The 25,184-nt window shown below is 38.9% G+C and overlaps 3 protein-coding genes and 1 long non-coding RNA gene across 4 annotated transcripts; 3 read left to right on the forward strand and 1 right to left on the reverse strand.

Annotated features, from left to right (window-relative positions):
* Positions 1 to 413: 413 nt before the first annotated feature.
* LOC139133114 (enoyl-[acyl-carrier-protein] reductase [NADPH] FabL-like) lies at positions 414 to 6,994 on the reverse strand. Its single transcript, XM_070699534.1, has 2 exons — positions 6,187 to 6,994; positions 414 to 867 (listed from the first exon to the last, which is right to left on the reverse strand). The coding sequence occupies exons 1-2, from the start codon at positions 6,777 to 6,779 to the stop codon at positions 624 to 626; spliced, it is 837 nt and encodes a 278-aa protein (XP_070555635.1). The 5' UTR covers positions 6,780 to 6,994; the 3' UTR covers positions 414 to 623.
* Positions 6,995 to 7,137: 143 nt separating this feature from the next.
* On the forward strand, positions 7,138 to 8,022 carry LOC139132723 (enoyl-[acyl-carrier-protein] reductase [NADPH] FabL-like). Its single transcript, XM_070698989.1, has one exon. It carries the CDS (start codon positions 7,138 to 7,140, stop codon positions 8,020 to 8,022), a length of 885 nt encoding a protein of 294 aa, XP_070555090.1.
* A 2,358-nt stretch (positions 8,023 to 10,380) lies between these two features.
* Positions 10,381 to 16,220, forward strand: LOC139133115 (uncharacterized). Its single transcript, XR_011552530.1, has 2 exons — positions 10,381 to 10,569; positions 15,175 to 16,220. It is a non-coding gene; the product is annotated as an uncharacterized lncRNA (long non-coding RNA).
* A 2,206-nt stretch (positions 16,221 to 18,426) lies between these two features.
* LOC139133117 (uncharacterized) lies at positions 18,427 to 23,251 on the forward strand. Its single transcript, XM_070699535.1, has 2 exons — positions 18,427 to 18,568; positions 21,195 to 23,251. Exon 2 carries the CDS (start codon positions 21,209 to 21,211, stop codon positions 21,587 to 21,589), a length of 381 nt encoding a protein of 126 aa, XP_070555636.1. The 5' UTR covers positions 18,427 to 18,568; positions 21,195 to 21,208; the 3' UTR covers positions 21,590 to 23,251.
* Positions 23,252 to 25,184: the final 1,933 nt, after the last annotated feature.

The following is a 25,184-nucleotide window of genomic DNA, read 5'->3' on the forward strand; positions in this document are numbered from 1 at the left end:
TTCCTTTCATTGAAGTACCAAAGCACAGCTTGTTGTCGAACATCGATCGATCTTTTGATGTAGCTAAGATATAATAACGTTTAAGTGATTGAAAGCTATCTGCATTTTTTCTGGTCTATCGCTTATGGCCAAACATTTTGAAGATCTGAAAGTAAAGTTTTCATCGGCTCAGTTTTGTAAAAATTCAAAATTTAAATCTTTCCCCATGGAGTTAACATAGGAATGGTAGCCGTTTCGTTAATAGGTTATTAGTTTCTTTAATACCAAAATTTGCATGGTGACCTCCTGATTATTTGTCTTTTGTTTAGAGAATGGTTGAAAGTTTCCTTCGATTTCCGGGCGCATATACCTTGGGACATGATCCATTTATTCATCATAATAAATAAGTGTATTGATTATCTGTGCTCCATCAATTCGTTTGAATTAAACCTTTATTAATTATCATTTCTGCAACTTCCTTGCGAAAGATTTGCATGGTCAGCCGGAGGACCATACCAGTCGATTAAGCATAATAAATGGTACAACAAAAGATCAACTGACAGTTTAGACTTAAGTATTAGGCTGTAAGTGTGAAGCAAAGTTTTCTCATGACAGAATGCAATGTCCATCAATACGGCCCTTGGCTACACCTTCAAGTAAAGCCCACCATCAACAGGTAGAGAAACTCCGGTGATAAACCGGGAGGTTGGCTTGCACAGGAACGACACCGCCTCCCCTATTTCCTCAGGTGCGATGACTTCATCCATAGGACAAATCTTGGATGCTAGATTTTCCAGGGGAACCTTGCCCCAAGCCTCGGATCGCGTGACGCCGGGAATGACACAATTGACGTTGATTCTTTTTGGAGCCAGCTGGATGGCGTAATATCTGAAAGAAAGTGTGAAGGGGCGAGTCAGTGTAAGCGAGCAGTGGCAGAGATACTTTCACAGCCCCTCATAACATACACGCGCCCTCAGTAGTTGAGCCGAACGAGCGCGGATGAGCGAGCCGCCGGCGACCTCGCTCCCTAGAAAGACCATTGAGGGCGTATCACCATATGGTTGGAGGGGAAGCTGCATAATATAATAAGACCAGATCAATAATCAAACGATATTGAAGAAGCTAAGAACCAGTTAGAATCATATGAATTAGCTCAAATACAAGGACAGCAAATTCAGTCAAGGGCTCTATGGGTTGAATAGGGGGAAAAGTCTTCAAAATATATCCTTAATCTAGCAAACAGAGGGGAAAAAATTATTCAAAGCAGTTAGCGACAAGAATGGCAAAATTGCCTCTGATACAGATTTTATCTTAGACATACAGGCTGATTTTTATGAAGATCTTTACAAACAAGAACATTGTGACGCCATGCTTTAGAAGGAATTAATAGACAAAACCAATATTGCTTTTAGTACTCGACAGTTGTGAAGGTCAAATTACACAGGAAGGAGCAGTCGATGCTTAGGCCTTTTTGGCGATCCCTATGGTCGCCTTTGTTCTGGACTGTAAGAGATTATAGAGGTGTTATAGCCTTTTGTTTTCCATTGAAATTGTGATCTTTTGGGTAAATTTTCTAATGAGACAATCTAGCACCAACCCAGGCCTTTAAAGGACCATAAAAAGTCATGATTAAGATAAGCTCCGTAATAGGGTACGGAAGGTAATTTTGGAAATAAGAAACCCAGTGTTATCAGTGTTGTTATATACCAGGAGAAAGGTGATAATAATGTCTTCACCAGAGATATTATTGAATACGCAAAAAAATTACCAATAAACCTCTTGTCATGAGTCTTGACCAAACAAAAGCTTTTGACAGGCTTAACAGAGATTTCCTTTTTCAAGTCCTTGACTAATTCGACTTTGGCAGTGACTTTATCAAGTGAATAAAATTTCTTTATAACAATACTAAATCTAAAATAAAGTGCAGTGGCTTTCTTTCTGGCAGTATTCAACTTAAAAAGGATGTGAGACAGCGGTGCCAATTATCACCATTACTGTATAATGGCAGCAGAAGTGCTAGCTGAAAATATTCGTAAAGATGACACTGTAGGAAGTTTCATTCTATCAGACAAACAAGAAGAAAAAATTAAGAGTTATGCAGATGATAAAAATTTATACTTGATAAATGTAGAAAGCGTTACACAATCTTTGAAAATATTCAACAAACATGAAAAAGCAACAGGTGCCAAGCTGAACGAGGATAAATTTAAAGGTTTATATGCAGGAGTTTTAAAACCGCACTGATTCAGTGGAAGGGATCGATTTTACTGACAAGGTTTTCAAGTGTTTGGGGTTGGGTTTGGAAACAGTAATACAACTACAGGAAACAGGAAAACAGTGATGGACAAGTTTACAAGTTGCCTCCAAATCTGCAATACTAGAAATCTGTCTTTTAAATGCAGAGCAATAATAGCTTATGTGCTGATTGTATCGAAATTTTGGTACCTGGCATCATTCTGACCACGTACCAAAAGAAGTATTTAATGAAGCAAATAGGAAATTATGGAATTTTATTCGGTGAGGCAAGCGAGAATTTATCAAAAGGGTCATTTTCAGTCAAGGATATAACGATTATGCTAAAACAGTTGTCGACTTTGAAGAAAAAAAGTAATGCTCTCCATTTGAAGCGGTTTACGAAATTATCTGAGAAAAATTCAGGTAAAGAGAACCCGAAAGGAGGCCAAATTTAATTGCGAATTTTGACAATAAACTGAATTACTGTCTCCATCTCAATGTCAAAGTCAACAACAACCGAATCCAAACGGTGTATGGAGACTTGTTGAATAACTGGTCACTAAGACTTACAAGAATGAGTTCACCAACATCGAAACACAATATTCTTGGGGAGGTGGTACAATAACAATATAAAGAACAAAGGAAGTGTCGACGTCCTTATTTATAAAAAAATGATGCTCAGATTAGATATCTGGCACTATAACAGAAATAACTGGCTTGAACAACGAGAAATAATTCACAAATTGACAATAGACAAAAAGACACGTGGAAGAGGAAATTAAGATAGAGTATGAAACACTCCTAAATTCAATTTCAGATTCCTGAACAGATAATCAGTTCAAACTTCCAACATGAAGAAAGCTATGATATTTTGGACTTAGAGAATCATGGTCTGCCAAAAAATGATGTCAAAAGAAATTAACTTTCTTGGAAATTGCTTGATAAGAAATGGCATGAAGTCAAAGGTCAGATTGGTCAAAAATGGGCTGATAATCTTACTATCACCAATGATTACAAAACGTCTTGTTCGTAGTCTTAATTCAACAGGAATTATTAGCAATTCGGTAAATGATTTAAATCGGGAGACATTTCACAGAGGTCTATTCACAGGAAGCATGGCCAAAACTTAATTTAAGTGATGGGACATGCCATATTTATGGAAAAGAAGAAACACCGGAATACATCTTATTTGAGTGTAAATACGTAAAAGAAATCTGGCAGAAATGTATTTCTTTCTCAGAAAAAAAACAACTTTGATAACAATACCAATATCAACAGATTTAAAAAGATCAGTGGAGCGATACAGAATTGAATTATTTGTCTAGGGTAGCAAACGAGGGGCTGTGAGACATTCCAGCTTTGGCAATGCTTTGATTGTAAGATATGGTTTTGACAGCCTTTTAAATGTGAACAGATGATCGCCGCATTTCCGAAGTTCTTTGCAGTCGCTAAAGGATAAATATTCACTAGGTTTGATTTTCTGCCGAGAGATGCATCGTATGAAGCGGTGAAAGTCATGGACATTGCCAACTTAGATTTTTATCTTAAGCCCTCGGACCCCAGGAGCACAAAACTTTTTTAACCCGAGACAAGGGGGCCCCAAGTGAGGCGGTTTTTGCCTTAAAAGATTTGGCCAATGCCCAAGGGAGAAATACAAGCTTGCGCTCAATCACCACGTGTGTTTTCATATGCATAGGTATTGCGCAATGTGACTTCGGTATCATCCAAGTTATTGACAATCTTGGACGAACTATTTGACTACCCTGGACACCCGAACAAAAAGCGGGTATGCATGTTGGAGAATCAAGAAATGAAAAATCAAAGATTCATGCTCGAAATAGCCCGAGATTCATATTCGAGGAAACCACTGTAAAAGTGCACAGATGGCCAAAGGACAACGTGACAACAAGGGATTGTGACTTCCATTTACTGTGCAACTTTTTTCTCAAAAATAATATCGTTCTTCTCTTATGTACTTATGTAATTAATAAAATAGTCAACGCATTGCGATATGCATTTCAAAAAACATATAATTGTTGACATTAGCGGTCACTGGCGTCAGACACGTGTTATGTCCAATTATGTAAGTGCACTCAAGTAGGCCGGTACCCTGGATGCCGGCATATGTGATTAGATGTGAGTGTTGACACACCGATAAGTTAACTTCTGCAAAAGACAAAAACCAAACTAGATAAACACACTGATGCATTGTTTATCCTATAATGTTTCTTTGTTGATACTTCTGACTGTAATGAGTAATACGATTGTTTTTTCCATTTATGTGACTCAAATAAAAAGCTTATAAATACCACAAAAAATGTTTTGCAAAAAGTATTTGTATTCGGACAATTGAATTTTTCTATTATTCAATTGTTAAGTCTCAGCAGTTATTTCCTATTGATGTAACTTATCAGTACACTAGTACTGTGTCAGCATATGTCAGGTTTCATTTCAACCGTAAACGTGATTCCAACTTCAAAATAATGGCTACATCTAATTGCAGACATTGTCTGGCTTAATTAGCTTTCAATTCTTGCATTGCTCAGATTGGCGAGTTATTTATTTGTGGTATTACAAAATAATTATATAAGCCGTCAGCCTCTCACACTTTGTCAATACACTAGATGCAGTTATAGGTAGAATAAGGCGCTTCGAATAAAGATCTTTGTTTGCCGTCCGCGTGCTGGTAGGTTTTCAGGGAAAATAAGAAAACAAACACAATGTTCACACTATTACAAATAAAGATATCATTTTTTCATGTTAATACTCTTGTGCTTTTTGTCTGTGATTGTTTTTTTTTCTCTGGCTGGCTGGTAGGTTTTTCGAAAATCCAAGGACACCAAACAAAGAATTTTCTTTAAATGGCCTAAGATGAAATCTCACATGAGATCTAACTCTACACTGCGAGTGTAATGTGACAGTAAAGAAAGTTGCAAAAATTATATTTATTTGTCTGCAAGAGCTGAGTTCCATGAATACGCTTCAGCGAGAACACTATTGAATTAAATTGTAATATTTCTTGATCACTTGTATGAAAGTGAGTCATAGAACTTACGGAAAATGTGCTGCAAAATTCATGTACCAGAAATACATAACAAATCATCGATCATCAAGGACAATTGCTTGCCTGCTTACTCAAAACCCGATATCAAATTCCATAACGTAAAGTATCATAAAGAGGACACAAATCGTGGAAATAATGTACTGTCACCCTGCAAGATGGCCTTGAACACAAGACAAGCTATTTGGAGGGGATAGGACACGGTTGCTTTTTAAATGTAAAACAAGTTACTATGAGACTGACATTGTATTTGTGTGACGATGAGATAATACCCGACGGTAGCGACTTCTACTTCAATACCATCGCGAACAAAAGATGAACCTTGATCTATTATGTTAGATTGCAGTTGTTCTTGACAAAGTTCAGTGAACTAAGGCGTGGGCCATTTCATGTCTACAAGGGGGGTAACAGATGTTTTCAAAAAAGCAGATTTTCCTCAGTGTTTCGAAAGATGTAAACTTGAAGTAATTTTAACCTCCAGGAACAACTGTACAGAAGAAATATAAAAATGAGCCTGGGCTATACCTGTCCGCAGAACAATTAACCTTCGAGTTTACTTAACTCTACCAATCTACTTCTGTCCATCGTTTGAATGTTCTGATAGCAGAGCATGCAACTGCTAAGTGCACTGCACTGTTTTAGACTACTAGTAGGCTGTGTGATAATGTAAGTGCTTGATGGTATGTGTTTTACATATACAAAGGGATTAACCTATTATATTTAAAGGGAGGGATATTGAGCACAAACGGATAAAAAGCAACTATTGTACAGTAAGAATAGCAATTTCTTACACCGATTTTCCCCGAATATGAATCTCAGGCTATTTTGAGCATGATTCTTTGAGAGACTTGGTTCTTTGATTCTTGATTTTCCAATTGGGCTTACCCTAAAAAGAGAAGCTATGAACTCACCTGGTTAAAAATTCCATGACTGTCTTCGCCTGTCCGGGCATATCATAGCCGACGCGAGGAGGTTGTGTAATATTGCAACCAGGGCTGGAAATGCAAATGATATGACCTTCGCCAGATTTCTCGAAATGTTGCAAGCTTTTCTCCACGCATCTGGAGAAACATTTAGGGTAGACCTTTTGATAATAATCTAACTGCGCAAAGTTTTCTGGTGAGCCCGCCCCAAGCGGCTGTTCGGTGTTCAAGCTCAGTTTCTCATCCGCTGCTACTCTCGCGTCGTCTGAAGACGGAGTGGTACTCTTGCCGACATACAGGCCTGCGTTGTGGACTAGCGCGTGAAGTCTACCATCAAAGTGTTTCTCGACCGCGTCAAATAGCGCCGCGATGGTCTCTTCTCGACAGACATCGCCTTTGACGACAATTACAGCGGCGCCGTACTCTTCCTCCAGATATGACTGTGCCTTCTGTGCCCTTTCAACATTGGAATTATAGCCGAGGATGAGATTGTAGCCATCTCTAGCCAAGATTTTCGAGATTCCCAAACCTATGCCCCGTGTTCCACCAGTCACAACGGCAGTTTTTCTCTCTCCTTCCATTTTATTGGCTCCGGCCTCTCTGCTTATTAACAGACAAGTTCATGTGCTCATATACAACAATCATCGATTAATCCCAAGATGCATTGCCTTTCGAGCTCCGGGCATCTAATACAAGAGTAGTACGATTGCAGTTACGTAATCACGGCTATATGCTCGGATAACAAGAATATTTTCACCTTTGGTGAATGGTGTGACGGTAAATAGTTGCATTGCACAAATTATGTATAAGCACATCTTAGCCATGGTGTCATTGCAGACGGATATTAAACTGTTGAAATGCACCGTTATGCAAACAACCCCACGATGAAGTGGTTTTTCCCCGGCGAACTTAAAGATTAGATAGTGTATTTATCTAGGGATGCCTAAACCTGCTCGGACGATATCTGACATCAAGTTACCAATGGATAGGCACACATCACAAGCCCGTTACTGTGGCGTGGTCACCGGCGGAACCCGCGGGATCGGGTTCGCCATCGCCCGAAAACTCGCCGAGAATGGACATAATTTGGTTCTGGGATATAACTCCAACGATGACGCAGCCTCAGAAGCCAAGAAGGCCTTGGAAGAGGAGTTCGGTGTACAAGTCTACACTGTAAAAGGTGACCTTGCAGAGGAAAAGACAATTGAAACTATCTTCGAGGTCGTTGAAACTCGATTCGGGGGCAAACTAAACGCTTTCGTCCATAATGCGGGCCTGTATGTCGGCTTGACGACGCAGCCGGAGAGTGAGCAAGCGAAGATCGCTGCCAAGGCATTGAATGGGGAGCGAGAAGGCAATTTTGCCCAATGGGACTACTACCAGAACGTCTACCCGAAGTGCTTCCTGAGATGCGTCGATAAATGCGTCAAGTACATGGCTGAAGACGGTGGACACATTGTGGCGATTTCAACGCCAGGTTGCAACGCTTGTCAAACTCCCAGACTTGGTTCGTACATCACCGGTCAGGCAAAAGCCTCAATGGAGTTCTTTGTCAGATATTTGGCGTTACGCCTGGCGGAGAGGAAAATCAACGTCAACTGTGTCGTTCCCGGCTACGTTGACACTGATCCCTGGAAGATGCTCCGAAATATGAAGAGGTCCGGCAACCCAGATCCAGACGACCTCGCTCTTGGGCGTACTCCAATGAAACGCTGGGGACAACCGAACGAAGTCGGCGATGCAGTTGCCTTTCTGTGTTCGTCAAAAGCTGCTTTCATAACAGGTACCAATCTATACGTTGATGGCGGACTACACTTACGATAGTCTACCAGGCGATAGTGCATCATGGCTAGATTGTAAAATTATCAAATGTCAATATATTAAATTGTTCAAGTATTACTAATAGGGACCGAAAATGCGGAGTGACTTTAGCCAACAAACAGGGGAACTTAACTTTTAAACGATTATGTCCAGGCTTCAAGTATGTTGGCGTAGTGTAACCTTTAACAGAAAATATCTTTTATAAATCAATTGTTCTTGTTATTAAAAATTGCCTTAAATTCATCTGAGTGGTAAGTAGTGTACTATTATGGCACTCACGATTCATACCTAGTTTTCATGCACAAACACATATGTTTAATGTGCACAGAGTCAGATGGACACATACAGACACATATATTCAGTATGAGTTATCACTTTTTGGATCTGTACTCGATGTAATTACTTGTTGTGAGTATATGTGTGTATATATGGAGAGAGAGGGAGAGAGAGACAGCGAATGCTAAAGTCGATTGAGCAGTGTCAATTGCAGATAAAGACGTTATGTAATGAATGGAGAGCACAATATCTTATTAATTTGCTCTGTACAATCTGTGCCAATGATAAATGAAACTTATAGCATAAAAACTTATACCTCAGCTCGTTCTTTTCTGACCGATCGCATGTGCTGTTTATTTCAATCAATCTTTCCACTATATTCGAATACATGTACAACACTTCGTAGCGTACATAATGATAATATGTACACTTTTCTGCCATCGGTGCCCGATTCGGTTTATAAACAATTGTTTAACAAAATGATATAACGTATAGACACCTGAGGGCGCTGTATTGTTACCCTTCGCTCCAGCCCGATATAAAAGATACAGTATGTTATTTTTAGTTTCCAAATGATCATTATTGTCAGGATTCCAAACTGACCACATTAATCTGTTGAAGTAATTCAGTAGCAAACATTTAGGGGAATATTTTGTTTTGTTTTTTAATGAACGCGACAGTAATTTCCTGTACATATTTGTAGCTAACCACAGAGGGACTGTGAGCTAACACATACACGTAAAATTACAAACAGATGAACTGCCAGCTGTACTGACACACAAGGTGACACATAGGGGGAAAACAGGTTTACATTTTTCACACAACTTGCAGAAGAACCCTCTGTAGAGGTATAGCTTGTGCAAGTAAACTTAACCACTCAAGTTGCATTACAAGGAGAGGGTTAGACTTGTTTAAAATCGGTGAATTTCTAAAAAATAAAATCATTTATAATAGTTTCTCTTGTGTCTCTCCTATTTCGTACAAACCTGCTCGGAATTTGGTAGCCCAGGCCAGGTTTTCCCAGTGATTGAATGCGTTACCTTTGAGTCTGCGCAGTAGGACTATAGTGAGTTAGTTTCTGCCGGAATCTGATTCCGGGTGAAACTCCCTGTATAGGGTTCACTCACGCGCGCGTTTCACATGAAAGCAAAATACAAATCATTGCGTTCACTTCACTCAAACATTCACAAATCACAGACTTGAACCAAGTCTAGGAGAGAGTAGGAAATTCATTCCTCCTCTCGATCAGAGGAAGAGAACGTTGATACAAAATTCATATCTATTATTGGAAATGTGTCACATTTCATAGGAAGTAATGAATTTCGTACTTTTCCCCGTGGTTGTATATATATATATATATATATATATATATATATATATATATATATATATATATATATATATATATATATATATATATATATATATATATATATACTTTGAGCTTGACCCGCCCGTTTTGTTTGACCCCTCCTTTAAGCTTTGTGAGAATCGTCAGAGGGCGTTTTTCAGCTCCGAGTTCATCAAAGATGACTCTTCAGTAAAATGACCTAGCTACCAGGGGTGTTTTTCAATCTTAGAGAACTGGCACGTCGAGCGAGCCAAAAAGGATTCTCTGATAGTATAGCTTCCTTAATCTACGTACATCTAGTAAAGGAAGGGGGAGGAACTTTTAAAGATATTCATGATATGCTCGTCAATACACTTAATTTTGATGCTTCGGGAGCATTAAAAGAGTGCAGAAGGTTCGGACACAAAGCGACGCGGGTCTTTAGATCATGTAGCAGTGAAGTACTTGATGCAGTCAGATACTGGGGAAAAAATGACATCATGTAGGCCCCTACCCTGGGTAGCATGACGTACTGTATACATAAGGTCTTTTGGTACTTCATGTCTTTTCTCCTGTTTTATGCTGCCGTTGTCAGCTTTTGTGTTGGTACACTTTCGACGGCAAATACATTGCTCTGCATTGTTATGTTTGCGAAGGCATGGTTGATGTTGGAACACATCTTTTTGGACCATTTGTCCACTAGGGCGCCCTCTCTTAGCTGATGTACTACCATAAGCGTGTCCGCATGTGCCTGTTGGGAAAATGTGACATATGGTAAAACGAATAAAAAGATTGCAGATGTTTCTCCGTGACCTATGAACTTGGTAGCCTGTGACTGCGGTCATTAGATCGGAATTTCATGAGGTCCTAGCTTCCTAATTGCAGTTGTTTTTTAAACATCCATATCCCCAGATTCGTCGAGTCCGTTATCCAGAGTATTTGAGGTAAGCAAGTAAACATATCAACAACAGTCAGCGCTGAGTTTTCTTTCTCTTCATTACACAAAACATGTATACTCCTGCACTGCATCACCAGATCGTCATATTTACATAACATTTCAAATATCACGGATTTTTATCTTTATGCTCATTGTCGCGCACCAGTATTATTCACAAAGTTACTGCACATCGCCAGTATATTTCTATCATGATAGCTACAATAGGGACGTGACGACACGAGCTGTCATTTCAGTTTCCATCCAATCATATTCGAGTGTACGTGTACTTGTGTTTGGCTGTGCACGTCAGTGTGCGCAGTACACTTCACTGTTCAGTAGTTGGAAACGGGCAAACCTACACGAACACGGTATGATAAATTATACTGTCCTTTCACCCGATGAAAATTTGCTGTAATATATCTTAATATCTAGTAAATGGAAGTGATGTGGCGTGGCAGTGGATAATTTATGGGGTTCTGTTTTAATCGTCGGCATATGGCTCCACAATGCACAGTTGCTGCATCGGAGCATTATTTCATGATCTAAATAACAATGCCACAAATAGATTCTCAGCAGCGTTCATAACCTCTTCATGCCGTCATTTATTCAATTTGAGAATTTCTATTCGATTCAATTGTTTTATTTCTATAAACAAATATTTATGTGGATGAAAGGTGTTATAAACGGGGTTTAAGGTGACAAAATAGATTGAACACAGTCAGTCCACCTACCGGTCGTGGAGGGACTGTGGATTGAATTATCACCTGCACAGCGACGCTTTGCTTTGACACATTCAGTGATCTCAGATCTAGGAGAGTCGCAGCTTTACTCGGGCCACAAAATGTGTCATTTCGCTGGTGTTACGAACTGTAGAATAACCTACCTGTGGGCGTGTATAGTAAAGATGTGCAAGACAAACAAAGTGGCTAGCGTGAACATGGGATTTATGCCGAGAGTGGTTTGGGTACCACCAAAGACCGAGCGGATGTACACCCACTCTTGCTGACATCAATCTATCAAGGGCTACACTTAAAATAAAACTAAAAAGATGGCTTATTAGCATAACACCCTTTAACTAAGGCTAGAGCGTCAGTTATAAACTTCAATAAAACTATTAAAATATAAAAGTAGTCAACATTCTCTGTGGAATAAAAAAAAACTAGACATTTGGGGTCATAGGCATTGCAGAGTTATTGCTCGTTGAAACTTCTGAAAAACTGACCAAATAAGAGGAAGTTGGGGAGTCCATAGTGTATTAACTATGTTAGAGGTCCCCTAGCTTTTAAAAAAATGTTTGAAAAGGGAAAGTCATTTTTTACTGTTTTTCAGGAAAGTTTGACAAGGCAGTGCTTGCATTCAAAATGCGTGACTGCTATTGTAAATGCATTTTTAGATTCTTTGAGTGTCAAAGTGGTGTCAAAAGTGAGATTAACCAAAAAGACTGCTCTGTGACTTCCAAAGAGGGGTGCAAATATGGCTTGTTTTCAACATTTTTGACAGAATAACAGTTTTCCTACATAATTTTATGCCAATTTAATCCAACCCTTTGAAATGAGATATGGACATGGAATTTTTACAGCCTATTAACAAGGTTACAGATAAGATTTGTATGGAACAATTTTCCTGTATTTGAAGTACTTTTTGGAAAATCACATTTCGAAATTTGAAAGAATTTTTAATAATTTTTTGATATGTAAACCCATGTAAAATCATAAAAACAAATTTTATTTACAAATCCTGTCGTATAAATCTTACAATTAATACTAATTTGGTAATATTAATACTATCCAATTATTATTAAATTCAAATATGTAAAAAAAATATGAAAAATTAAATTTTGATATTGACTGGTGTCATATTTCAAAATCATGGCTACAAATATACAATTTTATATTCTTTGGAGAAAGTATTAACTAAGGAAATTATCCTGAAAATTTGAAGTAAATATCTTGATTCTAACACTTGAAACTTGACATTAACTCTGAGAAAAGAATTGGTGCAAAAATAGCCTTTACCGCTACCTTAGTGTTTTCTCGTCTTTAGCATTGTGTTGACATGTTCGCATCACAGAGAACATGCTGATGATAAAAAGTAAATAATTATAGATCATCTGTGTGGCTCAGTATGAACAGACATCACGATCAGGCTGCCCTGCCTGCATGTTGTAATATTAGATCGACTGTGAATTTATTTGGCTATGAGAGAAAACCCCATCAAGGTGAATGCGCCTCGGGGACAGATATTGGGACTCTCAATTTTTTTTAAAGTTCTTCTCTGGTCTTATACTTGTGGGTCTCATTTTTCAAGCTCTTAGAGTCAGGCAAATTTTCCCTGTCATATTTTTGTGATCGAAAATGCAATTTGCTTCCCGTAGAGTTAACACAAAGATGGCAGCCATTTTGGAAATGTTGGTTAATTTGTTTCTCTAGCACTAACTTTTTCAAGGTGACTCCTGATTTTTATTGTATGGTTGAAAGTATTCTTAAGGAAGGTCTGGAGAAATATTTAAGACTCAACGTTTCGAGGCAGGTACTACCTCAAATAATTGAATTATTTCCTCCTCGTATAGCGCTACAGCGGCTGCATTTTAGACAATACCCACACACGGTTGTTTCATATCTATAATTTGAAACTTTGAAATCCTGTACCCTGCAATTAGCAAAAGCCAGTCATGTGTAATGCTAAGAGTTTACAGGTTTTCTTAAATTATACACAGAACGATCAATAACGCCCAGGAACTCCCGTTAATCAGAGTGTCTGTGAATTAAGAGCATGAAAAATGTCCAAAGGACGATATTCTATTAATGGAACAACAGCTGTAATTGTTTCAGATTTATTTTTCAATATTTTTTGTTGTACAAATAAACGCATTTTGTCAAAGTGTATTGACATAAGCTTACAAAGTATTAACTTTGTGAATGCAATCTATAGTTAATCTTGATGAGTAAATTCGCCCTGACTACAATTGAATCGTCAACAATAACATGAGACATTGCAAGCATACAATTGATAATTTGAGCAATATGCATTCAAACATGATTTTGGGGCAGCAAGAGAAACTGTGTTTGACTACTGTGATCAAAATAATGCAGACTACATCAGAGGTTTAAGCTAACGTGGCTACAAATACTGACCATCGTAGCCAATATGCAGAGGCCAATAGTGTGAATGAACGAAAGTATGAGAATACAAAATAATTTCAAAGGTGAAATGTTGGCATTGGGTATGACGTATTCTATTCGACTTGTAGGGATACATTTCTGTGTTACAGAATTAAAAGTGGTGCATTCCTGGAAAGTTGTGTCATCCATATTGTGATCAGCATTAAAAAAGTGTCGTACTAATAAGGAAACCGTTAGCCAGCTCCTGCAGTGTTTATAGTATTGTTATTTGGCACATTGTAACCCGATACGAGCCTCGCTTTGGCTCTCTTGCATAATCGGATACATTATTATTCCATCTAGAATCATAGCATAGTTATTTTGGTCATATTACGTGTGCTCGATTTTGAGATCAACTTGGCGTGACGCGATGGCGCACTTGGAACCTTGAAAATCGAATCGAATAATAAAGTACATCATGTCATAAAAATTAAATTGTGGCATTCAGAAACATAATACGTTTATTTTTGGCTACGCCGATTATTCCAAAGGGAAAGTTTGATATGAATGCAATACTTAAATCATACGTTTAAATTCGAGGAGAATACACTTTTGAAGACAATTGAACGCCCTCACTTGCTTGTACGTTTTCAGAAGTTTTGATGACGCTATTGAGGTTATAAATTTAGTAACATTGTTAATTACTCTTGTATCGGTTGATGGCCGCGCGTCTGCTTAGTTGACATCGCCGCGTACGTAACTGTGCAAGTACAGAGACATAAATATATTGATAGTGGCTTTTTTTAAAAAAAAAATCTGAATGATCATGTGACGGTATATTACGTGACATGTTCCAAATTTAACAGTTAGAAACACAATTTGATGACAATATGGGGTGCTGGTTTTTGCTTCAAGGCAGAGAGGTGTTGGTTACTTTTAATGCGAGACGACCGCGCTCTGCGCAAGAGGTTCATCAGTCAGCTTCAAGCATCCGAAATGAAGAAATAAAAATAAAATAAAAACGACACCTAATAAGTTTCTTTCTTGTTCAATGCCAATTCAATAAAGAATGTTGCACCAGCTTCCATCACAATCATTAATCATTTATGGAGGCATCATGGGCCAGTGGCTAGAGCAGTGGACTCACGATCACAGGATGGTGAGTTCGAGCCCCGGCATGGCCATGGTGTTGTGTCCTTGAGCAAGGCACTTTATTCCTCATTGCTCCTCCCCACCCAGGAGTGATGGGTACCTGGTAGGACAGTGGTTGTAATGTGTGTGTTTAGCTCTGCTGCGCTTATTGGCTGCACATGTGAGCTGTAGTTTGCTCCCCAGGGAGTTGAGTGGTATCATATTAGATCCAGTGACCAGGGTTAATAATAATTGTAAAGCGCCTTGAGCACATGTACTTGTGGATATGTGCGCTATATAAGAACCAAATATTATTATATTATTATTATTATTAATCATACTAAAGCCATTGTACTCCATAATTCTATCTGTACGTTCAGTTTTACAGGGAGGATCTTCATGAGTGAGAATGGCGAATAAACTACTGGACACCGTATGCGACTTCTTCTGGTTTTTGTTCTGGTTATGTGTCCTGATATTCATCGCTTGGCCCGTCGCTCTCTTCTTTGCAGAGTTCTACGTAATCCTCATCCCCTTCGGTCTCTGTTTTCCCGGCCCCTGCGAGCCAATCGTCAACGTCCTGCGTACGCTGATCGAGTTGCCCAGGGTTACCACTACAAACATGCTGGACAAGAAGAGGCTGTGTGGCGGCGACGACTCGAGCTACATCCCGCACTCTTAAAAAAATGCGTGGCGTGACGTCATCATCGAGACGAGTTGTCTACTGTTCTGTTGGATTGACCTCATCACAGCTTTTGCTTCCTACCAGTGAATGAAAGCTCTCTATCTTTGAATTGTTCATTCGACAACACCCTGGCGATCTCCACTTGAACTGTGACAGGGCGAGGAGTATGATAATTGCGGCGAAGCACTTTGGCAGAATTCATGACACTCCTGTCATATGTCAAGTTTGAAATGTGTGACGTCAACATTATGAATGAATGGGGATAAGTGGATATTTCATTCCAGCTTATCATGGGTGCGTTTCCACGTCAGTAATCTAACTTTTGGCGTCTGTGGATAAGTCTAACACCAGGTTAAACACTTTCGAAACATAAGCCAAAGACCATACAGAATCTGTGGCATGCACGCCATAGCAAAGTCAAACTTAAATAAAATGTTCCGTTCTTTTTCCATAATGCACGATATGACATCGATATTTAATCGTTAATGGGGATTATTGCTTTCTTTTTTATCTGTTTGGTCATTTTTAACGACTCATAATTTAGTCGTTTGATTGGTAGATTGTTTGATTCTTTGCGTCTTTTGCAAAAGCAAGTCTTCGGCGTCGTGAAATGAAAATACCTCGCTCGCTCTAGGCCTATTGGTAACTGCACGTACGGCAAAAGTACATAAAAGTCACTCTTAATGGATAAAACCGTAAATGTACGAAGATTAATAAACGATGAAAATGCGTATGATGAAACGGTAGCTGTCTATAGTTTTTATTGACTCCATTATCTGTACCTTCTTGAATATTGTTTCAGTATCTTATTTGTGTTGGTAACACATAGTTCTTCATTTACCCCTACCATCAAGTTTATATGGATAGTGTTTAAGGTAGAACGCACCTCGGGGACAGAAACTTGGACTCTCAAACTTTTTCAATACTTTTCTGATCTACCACTTGTCGGGGTTCATTTTAAAGCTCTTGACGAAAGAAATAATTTTAGCGGCTTACTTTTTCGAAAATCGAAAATTTAATTTTTTCTCCATAGAGTTAATATAGGGATGGCGGCTATTTTGAATCTCAAATATCGGTAAACCTTGGATTATTTGTTTCTCTAGTACCAAAATTTGCACGGTGACTCCTGATTTTTATTCTTGATTTTGAAAGGGCATTGTTAAAGATTCGTTGAGGAAAGTTTGAGCAACATTTTGAGTCTTTCACTTTTGAGGCCCATACTACCTTAACTGTACAACACAGCCTGTATGTGTATATCCGATATTTCTTTCGACTATGCGTCTCTGTCCGGACTTCATATTTATATTTCAGCAACGATATTTGATGTTATACACGATGCGTTATCGTTCTTTAAGTTATATACCAGGCATTTCCGACAAGGTTCTTATGGTTGTAGAGGAATATGTATTCTATAAAAAGGACGAAAATACACAAGAAGTTACGGTAAACGAACCATAAATCTGGCATAGCCTACCCAACAGACAAGGGATGTTTCTCCTTGTCTGTGTTTAAACCCTCGGATTTATGGATACATGAATTTCCGCTCAATATTGGGGGTTAAGCGAGGAAAAGTAAACAAATTAAAATAAAGGCTTTAAAAAACTAATACCCTTTTAGCAAAATATATACTTTATTTTTACCTTGCTTCTATTTACGTACGTATTCCCAGGTACCTGACGTGGGCAAAGCGAGGGGATATCTGCGCATGTGCAGAGTTTTGTGTTCATGCAAGCTATGTTTGACTGGGCATCTCTCGTGCTGCTATCATTGAAAGCAACGAAAAACATGAGAGAATGAAATTGGATTGATCATATGAACGACAGATATTATACAGTCTAAGAGGCAGCCGATCATAGAAACTGACATGTGCAAAACTTCATGATCACGTGATCTTGACGATTTGATGCTGAGACCCCCTCCCCATTTCTGAATTCTCCATAAGGGGGCAGGGACCATGTGTGGATGAGATTACGCTTATTTCGGAAAATCTCACCCGCATCTAAAGCCAATGTCTCGGATATTTTAGACCTCAATCCTTAAACCCATCAAGGTATAGGATCATATACGATCAAGTGTTGATGCTATAAGCATAATTATCCGAAGATCAAATTGAAAAGACTATAACTGCAAACCAGGGTCATTACCAACATATTGATCAGGTAATTGGGGTCATTTGCAAGTGCACGGTCATTGACCTGACCCGCATTTTGACCTACTCCAGGGTATGCTGAGCTGGCAGTGGACTTGGCAGTTATGACAAATCGGTTATTGTAAAATTTGATTCACAATTATTTGCGACACTCCAACCCTCAATATATTTGGATGGCGAGTAGCAAACTTACATTGCGTTGCACGAAAACAGTACAATGTGTAGCCGCGCCTCTGAGCCCTTTCAATGCGAAAGTGCAACTGTGAGAATAATAGGCTTATTTCGACTGAACGTACGATATTCTTATTAATGAGCTGGTTTTGCAGAACCATCGACTAAAAAAAATCTTGATTAAGTAGACCATTTAAACGCGGGATAAGGATAATTCTAAGCTTAAACGCAGAAGCATCTAATTTTAATACATATATCAGTTATTGCGTGCAACGATACCTTGTAAACCAGCACAATATGGATTGATAAATTGTTATGTAAATGACCGCCAGCAATCTGAACAAATTTACACGTAATGACGAAAAAAAACATGGCCGAAATCTAGACGTTATTATAAACATGCAGCTCATGTACGAAAAGCTGTTCATTTTTTTGCACAGATTCTGTCGCGCAAACGTAGCTCAGCAGTTGCTTCATACTAGTCTCGAAATATTAAAAAATAAATCTTAAGGTAGTTATTATATTAAAGCGAAGCTACAATCACAGGACGTCCGTATTGAACGCAGTAAATTATACATTCACAGCTGGGGCGCCAAATTACCATATGCAAGATCCGTACCATGTATTTATAACTCTATTTCCACTTTCAAAAAAACGTCACCAAATGTCTGTCGCGGCCTCCGCACCGCCAGGCTGTTATAGACAGTGAACGAATATAGATTCAACGTCGCATTTCAGATTTTTTGCAGCTGTGATAACGAAACGCAAGGTATGTAGAATTTTTATTTTATTTGTCGTTTCCTGAGATATCTTGTGGTGTTACACGCTTACGCAATCATATGGCTTTGATGGAATTAAATTAGTCCTCAAGAACATATGCTTTGGGGAAGAGCGGCAAGAAGTCCATGACAGGTGTTTAATTGTCCTTAATGTGTTGATTTTAAATACAGGCAAGTATAGGAGTAACTGTTATACGCTAATTGAATGGACTATTGTATTTCATAAATTGTCGTCGTTTCCTTGTGGCTGAGACATGACTCAGGATAACACAATTTGACAGAAATGGACAAATTTGCATAGCAAAACGGGATTTTAGAGTCTTCGGCTCAGTAAAGGTGTCTTTAACTGCCAGTTCGACAGCATTTATCTCGTTCGAGCTTTAATAAAATACTCGACAACGTTGGGTTTCAACGTTATCAGAAACCGTTCTGTTCATTGTGGGAGTATCGCCTCCGGTAAAAACATCTCTGCCCGCTGTCAAAATAGATGTGCTTTCAAACCATTAACCAGGACCTTTAAAAACCAACATTGGTCCAATTTCATGTAAGTAAGTGCTTTCTCACTCACAGATAGTCCCATGCTATTAACAGGAAATTTCCGAACACGTCGAAACAGATGTTGTATGTTCTATTTTGGAAATATTGCGCCACATCGCGCAGATTCTTCACCGTAGAGACGCTTGTTGCATGAGTTGGTGACATTGACAATCGAGTAATTAAACAGATTTTTACGCTGTGTGATCATAATGTAGATCAAGTTGATTGTGTCAGAGCAACTGCTTCACCTTTAACCTCGGTGGACAACTGCTTAACCTTTAACCTTGGTGGCCAAAAAGCAACGTTGACTTTGAACGAGCGTCGACAGAAATTTCATCGTTTTCTAACATTAATATCTCAACATCTAGAACGAAAATCAAACACGGAGGTGTTCAATGTTTCAAACCTTACAGATTTTTTAATATTGATTTGCTGTTCCTCAGCATTGCGCTCACTGTTTGCCATCTGTCAACCTGACCTCGCCCCACCCTTCATCCAATAGCGCTTCAGTACAGCACAAAACAAGCCAATATAACGTATGTAGTAGAAACGCAGGCAGGCATGTACACTGCATTTTTTAATATTCCTTTAATTTTGACGTTTCCAGTACGTTGCAGAATTTGAAAGTACATTTAACCGATTGGTAGCCAAAAACAAAGAGTGATTAAAAAAACATGTAAAAACTGAGGGCGGTGCAAGCTTCTATTTCCATCTAAACATGGCCTTGCGATATTGTTGGTGTCTGATGTGTTTATCACCAGCGCAAAATCGCAAAGGGTTGCGCTCATTTACGCAGTATTTTGTGTTCAAAAATAACTATGAGGGTGAGAGGTTACCAGGGAATTGTACACCACAGTCTCACCGTCAGTGCGCAAGTAAAAGTCGACGCCCTACAGTGCCTGATGACAAAGAAAAATGATGCACCATATGCGACCCTTAACATTTTTATATTAAATGACTGATGTTGATTGTCATGCTGTTTTTGTCAGTCGCCCAGGATTAACAGTTTTAATGGGCATATTTAGTTTCGCGAATGCTGAGCTCGTGGAGTTCTGGTGAAGCAGGGAACGAGTTGACTAGCAAAGCTGCACCAACGTGTATATATTGTCTTAAAATCAAAAATTAAATGTGTGAGAAAAGACAGCTTGTATGAGTGACAGTATCGTCTGAATTCAGTACGATAACACTGTCCATTTCCATCAGTTTAACCAACATAGGGATTTGTACGATTTAACAAACTGAATCTGCCGTATTTAGTTCCGCGGGCAAAACACAGCACTACAGCAAGCCAGTATGATACTCACACAGCATACACAAAACTCTATTTGCAGCAAAATCGTCTTAACGGTTGTTACTTTAAAGCGGGCAGGTTGTCCTGCCAGTGGTTTAACATATGGGACCCATGCAACGGGTATGCCGCTATGCGCAACATATCTCAGCATCCCTTGGTGATATCCATTATTTTAAATGGCGTCTCTACCTTCTAGAGAGGTGACCAAAGGAGCTAAGCTTCATATAAACGAAGGGACGCAATTAATGCTTATTTTGCAAAGTCTTGTCGTTATTGAAAAGCTACAAAACGGGTGAACTACGCACCATCATCAAATGCCGAATTTGCTTTACATTTTCTTTACATACATCATCAATAGCCAGGAAAAGGCAGTGTTTATCAATAAGAAAGTCGCGCAGCCGCAGACAGGACGACCCTCCCCTTTAAATCTGAATGTGTTTCCCGAATACGCACCGACCTGGTGGCTACTTGAGACTCGACGGTGCTAGATAGAATATTATATTCTACTTACTAGATAGAATATTAGATTCAGGGACAGAGACCACAGAACAGAAAGATAACATCAAAATCAGAGATAGAGGTGACGAGTAAGCGGAAATTCGAAAAAAAGTTGCATCCTGCAAAACAACCCGAACAGTGTGGAGTTATACTACGGTATGAGAGCAAAAAAACAATGACAGGTGGGCAGAAGAAAGTTGCAACCCTTAGGCCCTATACATATATTTGTTGGTTATTTCTGGACAACTTTTGATTTCGTGTAACTTTCAAATTTTTGTTTTCTGTTTCAGGCTAACTCCTCAAGATGAGCGCGTGCTGTCTTGCGTGTTGTGAGATTTGTTGTGAGATCTTCTGGTTCATCTTCTGGTTGCTGGTGCTCGTCTGTATCGCCTACCCGATCGCTTTACTCCTCGTCCTCATTTGGCTGCTGATTCTGCCGTTCTCCGTGCTGTCAGCTTGCTGCGAAGCCGTGGTGGACTCCATCGAAAGTGCCGTCAAGTACCCGAAGACCTGCGCCCTCTACATGAAAAACCGACAGCGACTCTTCGCCGCGAAGAAGAAATCCGAATACGAGCAGCATCACGGTACAACGGAAACTGACCGACCGGGAGGTGAAGGGGCTGGAACGACAGAGCAAGCACCCGAGGAACCGGCGCCCGAGGCAGAGAAGGAGGAGGCACCGTGAAGTCAGTGAATATCTCGTAATTAAGTGCCGTCTCCGCATGCAAGAAAACCAATGCAAAGGTCGGGCATAAAACAACAAATTACTATCCTTTTCACAACAATGCCTATGAGTCCGGTCGACAGATCTTGAACTACTGGATACGTACTCTAGCGACAAATCACGCTGCCATGTATGCTGTACCCATGGATACAGAAACATCTCAACTACGAACGTCTGAACAATATCTGACTTGAAAGGATAACTTATTCTAACAGTACGTTACGGCACAGTAAAGTTTCATCGCGTTACATCACGCTTAAGAAACTGCAGCATATCAAGTACAAACGACTGAACAAATAAATAGTGATTGTCATCAAAAACTTCTGCAAAAACTAAAACTGGTTTATGTATGTAGGTATGAGCATCTTACAGTTGTCTGTCCACCGAAGCTAAAATTTCATGTCTTTATTAATAAGTTCAGTTATTGAGGGCGCATATCGTAGACACTTTTCGGTATTGTTCAAAGTATGATTAATATAGTCTTTGCCAACAAATATTTGCATATTAACAGATATTCGGGCTGTGGCATAGCACCGTTAGAGCAGTAGTTATATATTTTGACATATTTTCTCATGCTTTTAGTTCCTGAAATGAGTTGTATCATGCTGTTGTGCTCACTCAAAGCGGTGTACCAACTCGTAGGTCAATCCGTGTTTAGAAATCACTTCCAGCGGTTACTGTATTGTTTCATTATTTATGTTTTTTTTAGATAACGTCAATGCAAATATACATTGCGTACCTCAATATACTCGTCTTCTTTTAGTTGGCTAACGTGAAATCTATGTGCGCCATACGGTTTTAAGTTTAAGCATTATAGTTTTAAACTGTATGTAATTTTGTTTCGGGAACAGAGCTGCGGTTTGTAAGAAGGGCCATGGGAATGGGTTTTTAAAAATCGTTGTATAGTGTATTAACTATATTGTATAGATATTTTGTTGAAATTTTCAGTTCAATTAGGATATCTAGCCATAGAGAAGAAAGACAAAGTATACGTGGGAGTACGTAATGATTGATATTGACTGAAATACATTCTAATCGCTCCTTCTGAATGAAGTGAATACAGAAAAAAAATCTGAAATAAGTGGGCGACAGCAAAATTTATTATACTTACAGTAGGAATACAAATGCGATGCAACATGGTATAATTGTACGATTTATTTTATCACGCTGCGGGAGAAAACCATAGTATATTAAATGCCACAACTTGCCTTATTGAAAATTCCTTGATTCAATTACGTGTTTGAATTTTGATTTTTTATTGTAAATATATTACAAGGCATCCCAAGTTTGGAGCGCAATCAGAGATGTAAAGGCTTTTTTTGCTTGAAGGTAGGTGGCAGGAAGTGTCAGCAAGCTAAATGATAGCAATTAATTTAGCTCACGTGACGATTTTTCTTACATGGAAAAATAACATTTTAGTCAGTGTAATTTTCTAAGTTTACTCTTTGTGATAAGACTTTTGCAAATTTCAATACATTTGGATCATATGATTTTAAACTGTTCAAAACCTATGTAAATAAGGAGAAATGCGACACTGCAAGAAGTGTATATGGTATTCGGAATAAAGTAAAACTAGTGGTGATATGAGAATAAATTAAAGCATGTATTTTTAATTCCCACTGATCGTTGTGTTTGCGTCCGTCCGGTTCCCTTTAGTCAACCATAGATAGTCTTCCCCAGTACTGTTTATGAGTCAACATGCTTCATGAAAATGATTGGATAATTTGTGCAAGTCACGTGGTTCAGTGCCATTATAACGCAAATCTATGGCATAACCGAGTAAGACTATTCAATGGTTAGTCACAAAGAGTGTTTGGCGCGATTATGACTCGCATTCGAATTTGAACTGACAATATGTACGAGCTCTGAAAGAGTCTTTCACTCTGCGTCTGATTCAGTTTGTCTCTTTATGCAGAATCGCAACCTTTTGCCCGTCTGAGGTGTGTGTAGGGGGAACTCATGTGGATGAAAATAATAGTACTGGTACACAATAGAATCACATAAACACGTTCGCTAATTACATTCAAGTTTTTTCTTCAAACTCGACGAATAGTTTTGGTATGAATAAATATGATTTCAAGAATGACAGGGTGTGGTCACATAGATTTTAAGGTTTGACAACAAAGTTGTGTGATCAACGAGATCAAATGCTTTGTTTAGGCATGGAGGTAGCAGAGACTATCACAATGGTTTAGGTCATGGAAGATCTGAACCAACGATGCTTCCGCTTTAATTTATTTTTTAGTCCAGGAGTCAATCAGATCAACAAATGCACTTTCACAACTCTGTAAGGCGCGAAACCTAGACTGGTTACGAAAAATCTCATTGTATATATTTCCATAAATCTCATGGGATGATTATAAACATGTCGTTAGGGGAAAGGTTTTTTATAAATTGGAATGGCACGACCCAATTTCAATAATATTGGAAAGTTGTCATTTTTGAATACGGCAGTTGATAACATACATCCAGTGAAGGTATAATTATGTTAGCTGCCATCTTAGTGAATAAATCTGCAACAGGAGATTTCTGACAGCTTTTAACGTCAGGAGTAGAACAAAAACTTGTATTTTGTAGACAGAAAACAATACTGAAACTTCGAAATCGAAAAATTTAATATTCTCTCACAGAGTTAACACAGGGATGGTGGCTATTTTGAATTTTAAATACTAGTATCGATTAATGTCAGGTAATTTGTTTCTCTAGGACCAAACTTTGCACGATGACCCCCCTGATTTTTATTCTTGAGGAAAATGGGAAAAAGTTTTGGTCTTTCACTTTTTAGGTGTGTACTACCTCAACGTTGATCTTTGAGGCACCGTGGACCAGTGGTTAGGGTAACGGACTCACTATCGGAGGATGGTGAGTTCGAGACCCAGTTCAAGTCCCGGTAGATCCAGAGTAGCGGTTTCACTATCGGAGGACGGTGATTTCGAGACTGTAGCTCGGTGTTGTGCCCTAGAGCAAGGCACTTTACTCCTAAGTGCTCCATTGGGGTAGTGGGTTATGGGTACCTAATCCTGTAAATGGGCTAGCGCCCGTTGGATGATGGACTAAAATTGAAATACACAGAAATGCAGTGGAGGAGATTAAACTCCTCTCACAATGATATATTGAATCTTACTTCTTAGAAATCAACATGAAGGTTTACTTAATACGACGCACTTTTGAAACTCACAGTGTTTGAAAACAATTCAATGTTCCACACGTTGCCAAACAACTGATCGCATACTCGTGCTTTCTTTGAATGCTTTTCGCGAACTTGCTAGCACTCCCACAGATAATGATCTTAAGCAAAATTTCACTTCAAAGTGGTCTAACGGTTTCTGAAAGGGAATATTATTATAGATTTACCTGAATTTTTTAAAGTCATTATGGCAGCAAAGGTCACGTGACTGCTCGTAATTTGATTACGAAATTTTAGTAGACCAAGTGGCAGCATTGCACACAAGAAATATTAAATGTAGTTGCCTAGTATTTTTGAGAATGTGTCTCTTCTTAAAATCCGATATGGCCACCAAGGTGATGTGATCAATTGAAGTCCAACTGTACCATG

This window comes from Ptychodera flava, chromosome 5, assembly GCF_041260155.1.
Source record: "Ptychodera flava strain L36383 chromosome 5, AS_Pfla_20210202, whole genome shotgun sequence".
Lineage (NCBI taxonomy): Eukaryota > Metazoa > Hemichordata > Enteropneusta > Ptychoderidae > Ptychodera > Ptychodera flava.

Coding starts and splice junctions, on each gene's coding strand:
- LOC139133114 (XM_070699534.1), bottom strand. CDS start 6,779: ATGGAAGGAGAGAGAAAAACTGCCGTTGTGACTGGTGGAACACGGGGC. Junction 868..6,186: donor GTCATGGAATTTTTAACCAG/GTGAGTTCATAG, acceptor ACTTTCTTTCAG/ATATTACGCCATCCAGCTGG.
- LOC139133117 (XM_070699535.1), top strand. CDS start 21,209: ATGAGCGCGTGCTGTCTTGCGTGTTGTGAGATTTGTTGTGAGATCTTC.
- LOC139132723 (XM_070698989.1), top strand. CDS start 7,138: ATGCCTAAACCTGCTCGGACGATATCTGACATCAAGTTACCAATGGAT.